General features: G+C 42.6%; 1 protein-coding gene and 1 long non-coding RNA gene across 3 annotated transcripts in view; one reads left to right on the plus strand and one right to left on the minus strand.

Moving 5' to 3' along the window:
- The window catches only part of LOC114227448 (uncharacterized), a 45,876-nt gene extending 44,905 nt beyond the window's left edge, over positions 1-971 (plus strand). For both annotated transcript variants that reach the window (XR_008557316.1, XR_008557317.1), the window contains exon 5: positions 454-971. This is a non-coding gene — a long non-coding RNA (uncharacterized LOC114227448). The remainder of the gene's footprint in view (positions 1-453) is intronic.
- The window catches only part of NOX3 (NADPH oxidase 3), a 53,337-nt gene that overhangs the window by 2,776 nt on the left and 35,322 nt on the right, over positions 1-15,239 (minus strand). The window contains 2 exon segments of the mRNA XM_008154673.3: positions 5,426-5,550; positions 9,633-9,779. Coding sequence (XP_008152895.2) covers positions 5,426-5,550; positions 9,633-9,779 — 272 coding nt within the window.

Below are 15,239 nucleotides of genomic sequence, written 5' to 3' on the forward strand. Positions count from 1 at the left end.
CAGCTCCCAGCGACCGGTCCCTTTTGAAGTTGTGGCTGTTACTCGGCACAACTAAGTCTCACAAAAGCCATTTATTGTCCACCTTCCATTAAGGCAAAAAGGCCAGTCCTTCAGCCAATTGTGCATTCCGGTCCCCACCCAGGGCATTCCTGTGCTTGCCTCGGTTACCCTGCTCAGCATTTGTGATTTCAAAGATGGAGATTTCTTGTCACAAATGCGAACTGCGACTCACAGAGCCCAGAATCCGCCCGCAGTGGTTAAGACACAGATGTGGCTGTATTTTCCCCCCCTCCTTTACGAGGCGATGGACAAGTGCAACAGAACCCTAATGGGGTTGGTAAAGAAAAAAATTCATCTATAAAATTTAATCACCCGCGATTGCTTAGAATGAAAAAGAGCAGATTCTCTGTAAAAGAAGTATAAAAACACGAGGCATTGTTCTTCTGTTTACAGCCTGCCGAGCTTGCACACGCAGGAGCTGGATCGGGGACGCTGTGGCATTGATCAGCCTGAGCTGCTGACTTTGATGAGAAAAGGACAAATTTTACACAAGCTGCAAAGACGGTTAACGTTACAGCATTGTATTTAACTCTGCTACACCATAAAGAAAATCCTCTTCCTCCTCTCTTATTTGCTAAATAACTATCATCTCTTCTCTGTGGGGTGGATGCAGTTTTCAAAAAACGATTCAGCAATGCCATGCATGAAAGGCATTGGAAATGTCACCCACTGGGCGATTTCCGGCCAGCAGATATATGGGAGATGGGTGCGCCCGCGAGTCCCTCCACTGTCTTCCTGGATCCTCAGCTCCTGCTGCCTTGAGCCCTTCTCTCTTCAAATTGTATGTTTGTTTTTATGTGTTGGCTTTTATGCTTGGTAAGTTATAACCCTGTAGGGGCAGACCCTAAACCCCATTTAAAAAAAAATCAAATTACTTTATACCCTGAGTGCTTTCTGCAAATAAAATCGATAAACAGAAGCTTCCTGTGAATTTATGAAGGCTGAGAAGGGAGACAGTGAGAGCTACGAACTGGGTATCAGACAATGGACACGACTTTGGGGGATCTTTCCCAGAGGATGTTTTTCATTACAAATGCCTCCAAAGGAGCCACCGCATAATCCTGTTTTGTAAGACACCTTCTTTTTCGCAACCACAGATGATCATTGTGTTGGCCAGTTTCTTTTTTTAACCCATCTCCCAACTGATGGGTAGCAGCCTGCCCTGTGACTTCTCTCCGCACCCTAATTCCTCATGGTTGGTAAGAACCCACAGTTGGCTCTGGCAGTATACTCACTGCTCTGGCACTGCTGCCCTCTTCCCACCAACCCCATCTTCTCTGGCTAGAGTTAGGACTCTTGTCCCCACTTCCTCATCCTCCCTACTGCCCCTTTACTCATCGAGTAACAATTGGTCACTGTGCTTGGCTCTGAGGAGCACAGAAACAGTTGCTGTCGTTGAGGATGTCAATGAAAATAGCTGACTTGTGGCATTGGATCCTTGGAAACGGTAGATCCATTTTTCTACCAATCCTGTCGCCTCCCCCTCTTTGATAAGACACTAATACACACACACACACACACACACACACACACACACACACACAGACATTCAGGTAGAAATATCCTAATATTTTTGCCATATCTCATGATTTGAAAGGTAATATCCCCAAAGAAACTTTGCAGAGCAATGATAAATCTACCTTGGCTCACCCACTTCCCTAACCCCACCTACCACAAATGGAGTATAATTTTTTCATGGAATCTTCACTTGATTATAAATGAAGAGCTGGTATGCTCTGGTGAAAAAATTCTACCTAAATATGCAAACAATAGTCCAAGTCATAAGTTTAAGATGGCATTAGTTTTTCTCATGAAGCTATCATTCGTCATGTGTGGGATTTCCTTTGAAGTCTATTTGTTTGAATATTCTGAACATTTTAGCTCTATAATGGATGTTTAGTATTCCTGTTAGACAGAGGGCCTTGTATGCCAGAATCAGAATGTTAAATTTCTTTAAACTACCATTTAAAAACACTTTGCACACATGCACGTACCAATGGGAAGTGGAGGGTGTGCACAGAAGCAATTGTGGTTCCAGATGGACACATTTACTCACTTTAGCACGAAGGTATTTTTACATTTCTGAAAGCAATAGGTGGTCGAAAATACATTCTTGCAATTTGGATTAGAAGCTCCCAATCACCTTTCCTCATCACTGGGTTGGGTTGAACTTTTCTAACAAATGCTTGTACTCTTTTATTCTTTACTGTTTACTTCCAGATGAAAGAAGCACTTCTACTGAAGTTATGACGTTTTTATGGTAATTAATAATATAAAGTTTCATGCCTATAAGGCATGGTGAAGTTATTAGTAGATAAGTTGTAAATGGCAAACCATAAATATTATGTGAAGTATAAGATCAAAGATTGAAGTCCTATGGAAAATCATTTTATTCAATTAATTAAAAACAATTGATCCCTATATCCAAAAGGTTGAGTATATGCACAATATGTGTTTATTAAAAAAGTAGCTGGATGTGACAAAAATATATTTATTTTCATTCTGTAGACCTTCCTGGTAATGATTTTCTGATTTTCTATTTGTCTAAAGCTTGGGAACATATTGAAAAGGCTTACAAAAAAAATGAAAAACAACTTCCATATTTGTAAGGTACATATTTTTATAGATTCCTAAAGTAGACATCAATGCATGTATTTAATTAACTTACTGAGTTTTAACTGAGAGCATAATTTTCATTGTTTTTGTGTTTAGAGCACTTTCTGTGCTTGTCTAACAAGCAGTATACCACAGTTGTCACATGCATGTCAATCATGTCAATCAAAGACTCAGTTTTTATCCATCCACTTACTACTGGTTGATCCTTTAGAACATATTGTGTTGTTGAATACAGCTGACATAATTATGAAAATTAATTGCAAATGAAAACAACAGAATACACTTTCCCATTTTCAACTTTCAGACTTTGATCTTTTTAATCCCCGCCCCTTTCCTTATTTCTATTCATTTTGATGCCCATCAATTTGCTTTTCTATTACTGTTAGTTTTGCAATTTTCTGGTTCCTCTATAGCTTGCACTATTCTCTTTGATCTGCTTCCCTTCAAGCTTTGGTGCTGTTTTTCATGTTCTATAAAAAATATTTTTGCCCTTCTTCCCTTTATTCTTTTGATTTAACTCCTTCTTTTTAGAACAAGAGCAATCTCTAGCTTTGAGTGAACAGGTAAATGTTTTTAAGACAGTAAGCCCTAAGAATCCCCAGCTTCATGCTGATGAATAGAAATGGTTGGGAGCTCACTTCAAAGGCCCTCAAGAACAAAGGACCTTTTTGGAGGCCACTAACAAACCCACCAATTCTTTCTGACCCATCTTTGCCAAAAGATATGAGCTAATGACAAGACAGACCTGTCTTGTAAGACTAGCCAAGTAGTCTTGGGAACAAACGTATCCTTGACATAATCAGGGGAAAACATGCTGTTTATCTCTTTAATAACCATCTTGAAGAAAATTAATGTTACTTTGTCCTTTGTGTAGAACCGTAATTGGATTGTGTATTTCATTTATATCTGGACAAAGGCCAGGATATTGAAATACTTCTCCATATTAAATTTTCTTGTTTAAAAATTAGATTTTATTGGCATTCTCTTTCCGAGATTTCTTCATTAAAAGCTTCATTAAACATAAATCTTCTATTGCACAGCAGAAAACAAAATTATTTTAAGGAGGTCATTTGAAAAGTCTTTTGGAAGGGTGGTGCTAAGCTCTTTATTGGGGACTCGTCTTCCCATGGAGCTGGCACTCAGGGATATCATGATTATTGTTCTTTGCCAACATGTGTCTAATATTAATGACATAGACAGTTGAAGCTATATAACAAGTTGGGGTGTTCTAGAGTCTAAGGCTATTACAAATACACAGTTTTTAAAATTTGGGCTAGGAAGTGAGCTGTAGAGGCTTGATTCAGTGACATCCAGACCTTGCGGCCTATTCTCTGGAAGCGTGAAGTCATCCATCAGGAAGAGCGTTCCTAGTGAAACTCTGTGTGCGGAGAAAATTCAGCGGGGCTTTAACGACATCCATGGACTAAACTTTGATGATGGTTTCCGAAAAGGAATGCACACACCCTTCACAAGGGCAACAAGAAAAGTGGCAGCTGCGTTGTTTCCCACCTTCACACTGTTCTCCATCCCTCACTCCCTGCAAAACCAGGCACGCTCACTCCTCAGCACCATGCAACCATTTCCTGGGGCAGAGTTTGTGCAAACTCGGCTTTACTCTCTGGATGCTGTTGTTTCTGGTTTACACCTTCTGAAGGAAGGGAGATAATGAAATACTTGGGCTTGAAAGGCCTTTCCCACTGGGCTGCAAACTTCATGTGCACCAAAAATAAACAAATATACTATGCGATGTCAATAAGGGACAAACATAATAAAGAAGGGTCCTATCTAAAAGAACTTACAACCAAGATGTGTCTTCCTCAACAGCCTGCAAAGTGAGAACATTCGTTCCAGGATCACTGAAAACTGAGCACAAGATGAGTCTATATATTTTTCCAAAAGGAGAAAATAGCAACAACAAAAAACCTGGTTGTGGCTGAAACATATGAGCTTGTAACATTTTGTTAAGTTTTCTACTTATAATTCTTTCTGTTCTAACCTACATTCTCTTTTTAAGGAAACCGCAGATACAATGATCCAGTCTGTGCCTTTGGACAAGTACCTGATGGGCGTGAGATGAAGGGTGGCGACCTTCAGGGCTCAGAGGAGGCTGGGCTGGGGCTGGGGGGGCAGCCAACATTTTCTGAATTCAGAGTCTATTGTAGGCTCTTTGTACATATTCATGCATTTCATCCTTACAGAAGCCTATGAGGTAAGCACTATTATTACCTGTAGTTCACAGAGAAGGGAACTAAGTCAGTGGCAGAATAAGTAACCTGTCCAAGTAAACCGGTGGCAATGGCAGAGCCAGGATTGGCACCCAGGCATTGGGCTCCATAGCCTGGGCTTTAACCACCATGAGAAATCCCTGCTTAGTCTTATAACATTTTGTCTGCTTTGTTGGATATGCTAGGTAGAGTTTACAGTTGGATGTAAGCGAATCCTCCCGTTGGGTATTAGAGATCAACTACGTACACCAAAGAAGACATAGGTAGTTTCAGAAATACTGTCATTGAGTTTAAGTGAGAAAGGGATCAACATAATTTCTAATCATCAGGGGTTGTAAGCCAGTCAAGCCGACATTACGGTTCCTGAAATATCCCATGACCACCTTTTCTAAGGCCAACGTTTTATCTCTAAACAAGATGCCCACTGCTGCAGATTAGCCAGCATGCCCGAGAGCTGACCACTTCAGCAGCAACTTGTATTTCTTCAGGAAGGCTCCCAGCAGGCAGAGGGAAGAGGGCCTTACCTGGGGTGATTGTAGGCTATCTGCCTGAACTCGTTGTTCCAGTTAGGTCTTCCATAGAAGGTTTTCTGCTTTAATCCTGTAATCACGTCAGTATTTTCATCCCAGTGTAAAGCTATGTGAATAACCTACAATAAAAATTGTGGTATCAGATGACATTGAGAAAAAAAATAGGAATCTGCTACTAAATAAAAGATAAAGTAATTATGCTCATTTGTAGATTTATTGGTACAAGGCACCTCCCACATAGTACATGTACAGTAACATGAGCCTGGAAGGAAGATTTTTCTCTAAAAAATGAGAATAATAGAGTAAATTTGGTTAAGGGAAAGCAAGCAGTAAGCTACTTTTTTTTTTTTTCCTGCCAAACTTTAAAAAAATTAATTAGTACCTCTGTCTCCATTCACTTAATGCTAAACCTTGGGGACCTGAGAGGGGCACTGGCAGATGAAAGAGACAGGAAACTTCCAGGAAGAAGACCATACAATCAGATCTGCCTACTGGGCTGAAAGGGTGTGAAGTGCACTGTCTGGGTTCAAGTGCCGGGAGGATGCTGAATCTGGCAGACAGGACACGGTGGCCAAACATAGCAAGAGGCCCAGTTGGAGCTCTGTGACCAGCTGTTTGCCTTCAAATTCTATGAATGCACCCAGGCATCGGTAACTGCTGGTCAATGAGTAAAAGCCTGGGCAGAGCAATGCCTAGTGATGCCGTGTTTGTTGTTGAATTCTGGTAGCTTCCTTGCTTTTTACCTTCTGGGATTTGTGTTTCCTGTGCTCATCCTTTAGACCCCTTCACAGCTCTTGAACTCCTGTGTTTTCTCCCTTTGGTTGCTCACATCTTTTTTTTTTTTTTTTTTAATTGATTATCGTATCACATAGTTGTCCTCATCCCCCCATTCCCACCCCATGATTGCTCACATCTTAACTTTTCCTGTTCCTGACCAGTTTGGCTAACAACCCTGCTAGGCCCAACTCTTGCCCCAGGTTCCTGCTGCGCACCTGACTTCCCTGGCTGTGCTTCTTATTGGTCTAGAAAGCAGCCAGGGGTAGGAATAGGGAGGCTGAGCAGAATATAGTGGTCGTGCCCTAACAGGCCTATCGATGGCAGACCATGGCAGGCTGCAGGAAGTTGCCATCAGGCGAGTCCTGACCTCAGGTAGCTATTAGAAGTGGGTTTGGCAATAGGGCTCCAGGAGAGAGAGAAATGGTGAGGAGGGCAGGTTTATCATGACAGAGAGTGAAGCAGGAAGGTCAAGACAAGAGTCCAGGAATAAGAGCTGAGGTAGTGGGTGAGGGTTGAGCCTTGGAAATGGGCAGAAGCCCTGTTATCAGAACTGGAGCCAAAGTTAGAGTGGTATCAGCCTCCAGGTTAGAGTGGCAGTTTGGCATCCCCATAGCCCTCTTGCTTAACAGGATTGATGGGTGCCATATAGTGAGCTGGTTTCTGCTCTGGGCAAAGAAGACGCCAGAGTCAATTTGCTTTTGATAAAATGCCAGATCTAATGACCAACTCAGGCCTGATTCTCCTTGGCTTCTTCACCAGTGGCCGAACACTGCTTCCTCCTGATTTGATTTGCATTATAGAATCCCATTTCTTCTACTTCTCTCTGGCGTTTCTTTTGATTCAAGGGAGAAAATGTAGGTTTTGTTTTCCTATTATATTGTCCTGTCTCAAAAGGTAGCTGCCTCTAGTCTCAGCTCCCTGCACTTCTTGGGGGCCATTACACCCCAAAGAGCTTCCAATTCCAAGGTCCTGCTTAGCATCATCTACAAAGATGAATCCAAACTTTCTTCCCAAGCCCTCCTCTTCCTGCCTGAGTAGAGTCCTGCATCTCGAGCTCCCCAAACATATTTTTGTGAAGAATTCTTTGTTCCTTCGAATTGATCAAAATAGCTAAAAATGAATCTTCCCAAATAATTTATGACTTCAGGAGGTGAGTGAGCCCAGAAGCGGGCAGTGTGTGCCGAGTGGGAGGTACAAAGAAGAAGGAGGGAAGGTCTCTGTTTTAGGAGGAACTGGTCATTGAAGGGGAGCAGCTCACGTGCATAACTAGGAGTCAGACCACAGTCCTCTGTGCTAGAGACAGAAACAAGCGCTTTGGTGAAGCCAACAAATTGCTTGGTGAAGCCCTGAGTGATTTTAGCCAAGAGAACTGGGGAAGGCTTTACAGTGGACTGGGCTTTAAAGAATGATTCTGTGCAGTGGGCAGCAGGGAGGGGCACGTCAGGGAGAGGGGACATGTCAGGGAGAGGGGACAAATACGGGAAGACATGGAGTTGACAGCATGATAGGAGACCACACATGGTTGGGTGGCTCCAGCACCAGAGGAAAATGATGAGCGTGGAAGAGAACAAGTGGGTTGCCATCAGGTCAGGGAGGGACTTAAAGAACTGGCTAGTACTTCAAGTTTGGCATTATTTAATAGAAAAAAGGGCCTTTCCTACTTGTAGTGGTACCATCGAGCTGCCAATCACTGATGTTCGAGCTTTTGGAACTGTATTTGTTCCATATTTCTCCGCCCAATGCTCAATTAATCTCCAAACCCTGTTGATTTGCCCTTCACAACACCTTTTCCATCTGTCCCTTCTGTGCTTGTCATTCTGCCACTTTGAGGTTGTTGAATTCAGTTTAACAATTGGCTATTTCTAAAACAGCCTCTTGATTTCTTACCAACAGATCGCATCAATTATTTTATTCCTGGAATTTGAGCAACTCAAATATTTCCAACATGTCATGGCAAAAATTTAAGAACATGATTTTAATGTACTTGTATTCAGAAAAAAAGTACATGTTCTAGCACACTTTTGGAAGGGGCAGAGATGGGACGGGGCAAAGTCACATTGTCACACAATCAAACAGAGCCCCAGTCTCCCGCATGGGAGGTGGACCCTTACAGCAATTCACTTTAGACGCAGAAGAGCAAAGCAGGGTACTAGGGAGCAAAAGACAGAGGCTATGTCTATACTCCACCAAATGGATCATTAGTAAAAAACGAATAAGGAAAATCTTTGTTTGGAAAACATAATTAACACTAATTTATTGAGATGCTTCAAGCCTAGTTTCTCCCCCACCCCCCACAACACACACACACACACACACACACACACACACCTATATTTCAAATTATCCCGGAGGTATAAATATTTAAGGCCCACTGCACATGAGACCTTAAAAATTCAGTTAGATACTGAATTTACACAAAATTTTACTCATGCAGAGGCAGAGCCAAATTACAGTGATGTCCTATAGGGCCACTGTGCATGTGTGTGTGTGTGTGTGTGTGTGTGTGCATGAGTGAGAGAGAGAGAGAGAGAGAGAGCTCACTAGCTGACAAGAGTGCATTCACTCATGAACTGAGTGATTAACACAGGCCGCCTGGACTCACATACACTCTCCGAAGCTAAGTATCCATAGGAGCTGCCACAGAAGTGCCCATGAGAACATACACTTCATAACCTAGTCATCACATCACTGTACCTGCCATGCTTGAGGAGTTAAAAAATGATTTAAAATTTAATAATTATCATTCAATATCCGCAACACTGCTACACTCCCGTAGTACAATATTTGGATAGACATTACTTTTGGTAAATCCAACCTTACTATTTCTAACACAATACACTGCAGAACACCTGCCACAACAGAAGATTGTCTTGATCTTCGGTGATTTCACATACGTGCACACAATTGCTAAGTACGGCTTAAGAAACAATCACCTTTAGGTAAGTCGTGTGTTCGTAATGATTATTTTCTGCAGAAGCTCACATACTTTACAATATAAAATGTTGAATATAAACACCAAGGAATTTTTTTTTCTGCTTAACTTCAAAAGCATAGAATCAGAACCAATTAGGAGCTCAACTCGACAATACAGCCAATAATATTCACTCGATGTCACTGAAATGACAAATGCCACTTTCAGTGACATAATTTTTCTCGGGTTTTCAAAGTTGGGATTGTCTTCCACTGACCACTCTCTTTTCCTGTCTTCTTTTCCATTCCCCAGAATGTTAACTGTAGGTTGTTTCATTGATACGATTTGAATAGCTCTTTCTAGTTTGGTTTTATGTTATTCTCCTTTACTTTTTAAAAACAAAAACACAATAGTTTTCTGCTACCAGAAAGCTATATAGCTCATTATTGAAATTGTTACTTTTCTCTTTGCTCTGTGACAGATAATATTGCTCATTCTCGGTCTTATCAATACCTGGTTTTCATCCCAGCCTGTAAGAAATATATGATAACTCAGAAGGTGAGTTTTCCCTTGCTCGCTCATGCGTGTTTCCAGCGAGAGTAAGAGATCAGCAAACCACTCAAAAGCTCTGGAATCCCGGCAAATCCAATAGAAATACACCTGCCGAGAGAAGAGGCGAGAACGGATTTGTCCCTCTTTTCACAATGTGCTGATAATCGCAGACTACTTTATCTCCATTAAATTATTTGAGCCCAAATGGGCACTTCTGCAAAATAACATGCTTCCCTCTGCCAGTGAACAGTCACACTGTGATTTCTTTTGAAAAAATTCACAGAGCATTTCAAAAAGCCCAGAGTGAATTGAGAGTCAGGAGCCTGATGGCTGTTGCCAGTTTCGCTGGATGAAAATCAATTCACCACATTCCTGGCTGTGCTTCTTTTGAACGAGGTTAATAATCATAACTAGCTGTGCCTTTCACGGCTCCCAGAGGCGGATAAACTGTCAGCCCAGCCCTTCATCTTTACTTATGACCTAAGCTGGGGATTTGAACTCTCTTCTCCAGAGACCCCAAAGGCTTGTGCGCTAATCCACTCCACCAGCTCGGCCTCCGGAGGGCAAAGATTATGGAAATTGCAGGCCAGGAGTTTCCCCATCAGCCAGACATGCCATTGTCCAAGGAGGCTGGTGGGTGGTGGCTATGGTTGTGTTGCCAACTGCTGTAATAAAATTATACCTAGGAACATTAAAAAAAAAACAAACACCAACTCTCTGTGATTAGCAAATGGCATGTGACAAGAAGTAGTTTGGGTTTGTTAAAAATACAGGCTTAGTTTTTGTGCTTTGAGCTTTAGATAATTGTCTCTAGGAGCAACCACGGGAGATAGATCTATTAATTCTCCTGATTTTTCTCACACTCCTACCTCCTGTGGCCCACTCCTGTTCCTGCAACCCCTCCCCAACGAGGCACATCTCTACCCCTTAACAGGCTACCAGGGGGCTGGTTTGAGCTCCACCAGGAAATATCTCCTCCCATTGTGAGAGTTCTCCCTCCCCCCTCACCAAGCAGCCTGCAAGCTCACCGTCCTATAATGCAAGTTATAGACGAGAGTTAATTAACAGGTAACATTCATGAGGAAAAAAAAAATCACAGAATATAGTTCAAGGCTAACCATCTTACCTTTTCTCTCCAGGTTTAGGAGGGAGTTTAAATATTAACAGTCAGGAAGAGCAGAAGCTAGTGATGGGAAGGCCTTTCCTCTTTAAGAATTAGAGCTTATATATTTGTTGGACAGCTGCCACTTGGAAGGGCATTTTGAATATTAATTCCAGGACAAATGGTAATCTCTAAGCGTGCTAACCCCCAAAAGGAGTGCCTGTCTCTTTTTATCTTGAAACTGAGCCAATGGTTTCTATGCCCCAAGAACCCCCACAAGTACAGTGATTGCATTCATCCACTCACTTGTTGACTCGGCAAACATGTACTAAATGCTTACTCTGTGGCAATACTGTCTTGGCTCTGGAACCATAAGAACAAACAAAAGAGACAAAAATTTGCTGTCCTTATGGAGTTTGCATTTTGGAGGGAGAAGACCATACATTAAGACATAAAATATTGAGTATGGCAGCCAGTGGTAAGTGCAGTGGAGACACATAAGCAGGCTGGAAAGGGCTGCAATTTGAAGTCAAATGGCCAAGGAAAGGGGACACTTGAGCAAAGATGTAGAAGAGGCAAGGGAGTGGAATAGTTAGGGAGGAACTCTACAGATGGAGGGAACAAGGTGTGAAGGGACCCTGGGTGGGACCTGTCAGGGCAGAGCCAGGAGGACGGGGTGGCTGGAGTGAGATGGGAGGGCACAGCAGGTGCCAGTGTCCAGCAGGCAGCGCCGTGATCTGAGGAAGGTCCAGGAGGACAGGATCACTCCGGCTGCTGAGTTGAGAATAGACGGGGCTGTGGGTGTAGGGTGGGAGAGGGGGTGGGGACAAGGATGAGAGGATGGAGGCAGGAGGCTGACTTTATACTCTCTGTGATGATACCACTTTCTTCTTTCTTTTCACTCTGCAATGCCCAATCTAAATTATTCTTTGCAAACCTTAACCCTCCCTTTAACTTGCTTTGCTCCCCATGGAAATAGAAAAACTGCTGAATTCAATGCCATTCTCACCTATGCACCTCCCCAGCCCCTTCTGCCCTCTGAAGGTTGCTTTATCTAAGAACATTCATGTTGACAGCTGGTATAGAACAAACTTCACTCACTCATTTTCTGCTATTCCACTCTTTAAGGGATGTGCTTAAAAGACATTCATATAGGAATAACAAACCAAAACGTTTTTTTAAACCTGTCAATTTCAAATCCAGCCCCAATCATTCTTACTGGAAAAATGCCCCATCTTGCCATCTTAGCTTTCCTTTCAAACAGGAATCATTCCTGTCCTCCATGTGTGCTGACACCACACGGAGGAGTTCCATAGGTGCCAGAGCTGCCCTTGACCTTGGTCATTGCCTCCACCCACCATGGAGTTGTAATGTGGCTTTGCCTTCTCCTGGGCAGCACTCTTTGTTCCCCGTTGTTGTGGACTGAATGTTGGTGTCCCCCTCAAATTCATATGTTGAAACCCAATGGGATGGTATCTGGAGGTGAGCCTTTGAGAAGTGGTTACATTTAGGTGAGGTCATGTGGGTGGAGCCTCCAGTAATGGGATTAGTGTCCTTCTAAGAAGAAGAAGTGCTAAGAGCACTTTCTCTTATATGAGGGCACAGGGGAAGGTGGCCATCTTCAATCAAGGAAGAGATTTCTCACTAGAACCCAGTCATACTGGTGCCATGATCTTGGACTTCCAACCTCCAACACCGTGAGAGATCAATGTTTGTTGTTTATGTCCACCAGTCTATGGCATTTTGGGTACAGCATCCTGAGCTAACTAAGTCACACTGTCTGAAACAACAGAACTGACAGAAGCGTCAAACCACAGGGTGATGGAGACATTTCATTGAGGGAATCATGACCATTTCCCAAAGAGAAAACTTTTCTCTCTGAAAAGATAAAGACTGTACTTAACAAATGGTCGTTATTATTGTCCTGGTCTTAATTTCCTTGTTGTTGTTGCCAAGGTCATCCTGGATGAACACAATAGCAAATTTTGAAGCAACTGTTTCGTCTTATTGAGAAGCTTCCTTAATGCGGTTTCCACGACCAGTTTTAAAGAAATATATTTATAAAATTGTTTTTCTGGTTGACAATTATAAGACTGAGACCACAATTTATCAATCATGTTCAGTCCTTAAGACTTTTTTCTAAAGCCATTATCCTTAATGTTAACTATTTCATGGCCATCCTGCTGGTTTGCCCCGTGACCAAGGACTGACCTTGTTTGTGCCTTGTTCTGTTCCACTTAGAGTTAATAATAATTGTTGGACAACCAAAATGTCATTAATAATAGAATGGTGACAAAATTGTGAGATACCCTTACTGCAGAATACTGTGAAGGCATTAAATAAAATAAAGTCAATCAGCAGGTATCGACACTGAATGTGCTCCAAGCCATGTTAGGATGAAAACAAAAATAAAACCAAGGGCACACCTCTCACTCTCTCTCACTCCCTGCCCTGCAAAAATAAAACCACACCCTGCATATGTGCATCGATGAGTATGTTCATGCAAATGAATGGAAAAGGAACGGAATAAGATGCACTTAATGGGTAGTGGTGCACCCCTGGAGAGCAAGGTGTTGGTGCTGGTTAGTTTGGGGAGGAAGACGAATGAAGGAAGATTCTTGACTATTTGAGTATTTTATTGGAATCTTTTACAAGGCCACTGTAGTCTTGTATGGTTAATAAACCAAGATATTAGAAATATTAATTCTGGTCACCTCCCCATAAGGCAACGGTGAGGTCTGATGGATGACTGAAGTCTTTGGATACCATCTGGTGAAAGACGAGAAGAATGCGTGTCTCTGGAGAGGCAAACGTGGCCTCATGCTCCCCGTGCAGACATTACAACCCTCCACGTGTTCAGGAGACATGATCAATTCCAGGAGTAGCCACAGCTCCAGTGTGAGGGAAAGTGAAAGTAAATGATTTCTCAAACTGAACAGATTCAATTAAATGCATTTTTCATTCATTAGAAAAGGGAGCAGGCCTTCCTTTGTTCCATTAATATATTTAAGTGGAGTATGGATTTTTGCCATTCTTGGCCTCTTTGTCTTGTTCCCACTGGCCCATGCTGTCTTTTTATTTGAATTATCTGTTTATTATATTAGGTTAAGAACCCAAAGGCCATTTTGCATGGGACACACTATAAATACCCATTAGCACAGTTGTATATTCTTGAGCTGATGAAGGAAGACCATTTATGAAGAAATTAGATTACCTCGGTTTTTCTATAACCTATTCTATTATAGTCTGAGGACTTCGTATGCAGTTAAGAAAATGAACCACTCTTCTGGTTCCTCTCAGTTCTGCCTACACGGCTGTGACATCGGGGCGAACTACAATGTGGAAGCCAATATATTTATGTCAGCAATCTTCCCACGCCCTCCCCACGTGCACACACCTGTTTCATTCATCATTTTGACAGTTTGCACAAGCAAACTGTCCTAATTTTTTTCAAGCTCTTTTCACAAATTGAGTGTGATGTAGAATTAATCATGTCCGTTAGGCAGGAGCTGGAGGGCGTCCATGGCGATGGGGCATTTATACGCCTCAGCACCCAGCTTCCTCCATGTTGCATCAGAGACTCCTCCACCAATCGTACCCCTTCCCTCATCTCAAAGGAGCCTTTGCTCTAATCTGCCTTCTGCTAAGTGAAGGTTGGTTTTTACTTCTGGGTTCAAAGTATTCCTTTCATATATTACACTGTTCCTGAATTTTCTTCACTGCAAGCCATCATTATTATACTTATTAGAGGCCTGGTGCACAAAATTCGTGCACGGGGGGCGGGGGTGTCCCTCAGCTCATGTCCCACTGACAGCTTAGGCCCACTCCCTGAGAGGGCCTAAGCCGTCAGTGGGACATCCGTAGCACTGCCAGGGAGGCGGAAGAGGTTCCCGCCACTGCCGCTGCACTCGCCAGCCATGAGCCCAGCTTCTGGCTGAGTGGCACACCTCCCTGTGGGAGCACACTGACCACCAGGGGGCAGCTCCTACACTGAGCATCTGCCCCTTGGTGGTCAGTGTGCATCATAGCGACCGGTTGTTCTGCCGTTCGATTTGCATATTATCCTTTTATTATATAGGATTGTTCTTCTGCTTTCTTGGGAAGTCTTCTCCAAACCACTTCTCTCCATTTCTCTCCACTCCCCTGCCCCCGACTAAAAAATAAGCGACTGTTAGGAAGAAATTTTTAACTTCAAATAGGAAGTGCTACACATGACTGGACAGAAGCAGCAGGTGTCCAGTTGGCTATTCTGCATTTTCCTTAGACATGGACTAGAATAACGTGGAAGAGGAAAAGGGTGAAGAAAAATGGTTTGCAGTGGACAAAACAGAGAAAAGTTTGGTGCAATTTGCTTAAAATTTTAGACTTGCACCATGAGGCTTTTTACAAAAAAAAAAAAATATATGCCTTTAAGCCGACTGCTTCTTTACCAGGGGAGGAAAAATCCACTCCAGTTAACCGTTTAG

Source organism: Eptesicus fuscus, chromosome 10 (genome assembly GCF_027574615.1).
Source record: "Eptesicus fuscus isolate TK198812 chromosome 10, DD_ASM_mEF_20220401, whole genome shotgun sequence".
Classification (NCBI taxonomy): Eukaryota; Metazoa; Chordata; class Mammalia; order Chiroptera; family Vespertilionidae; genus Eptesicus; species Eptesicus fuscus.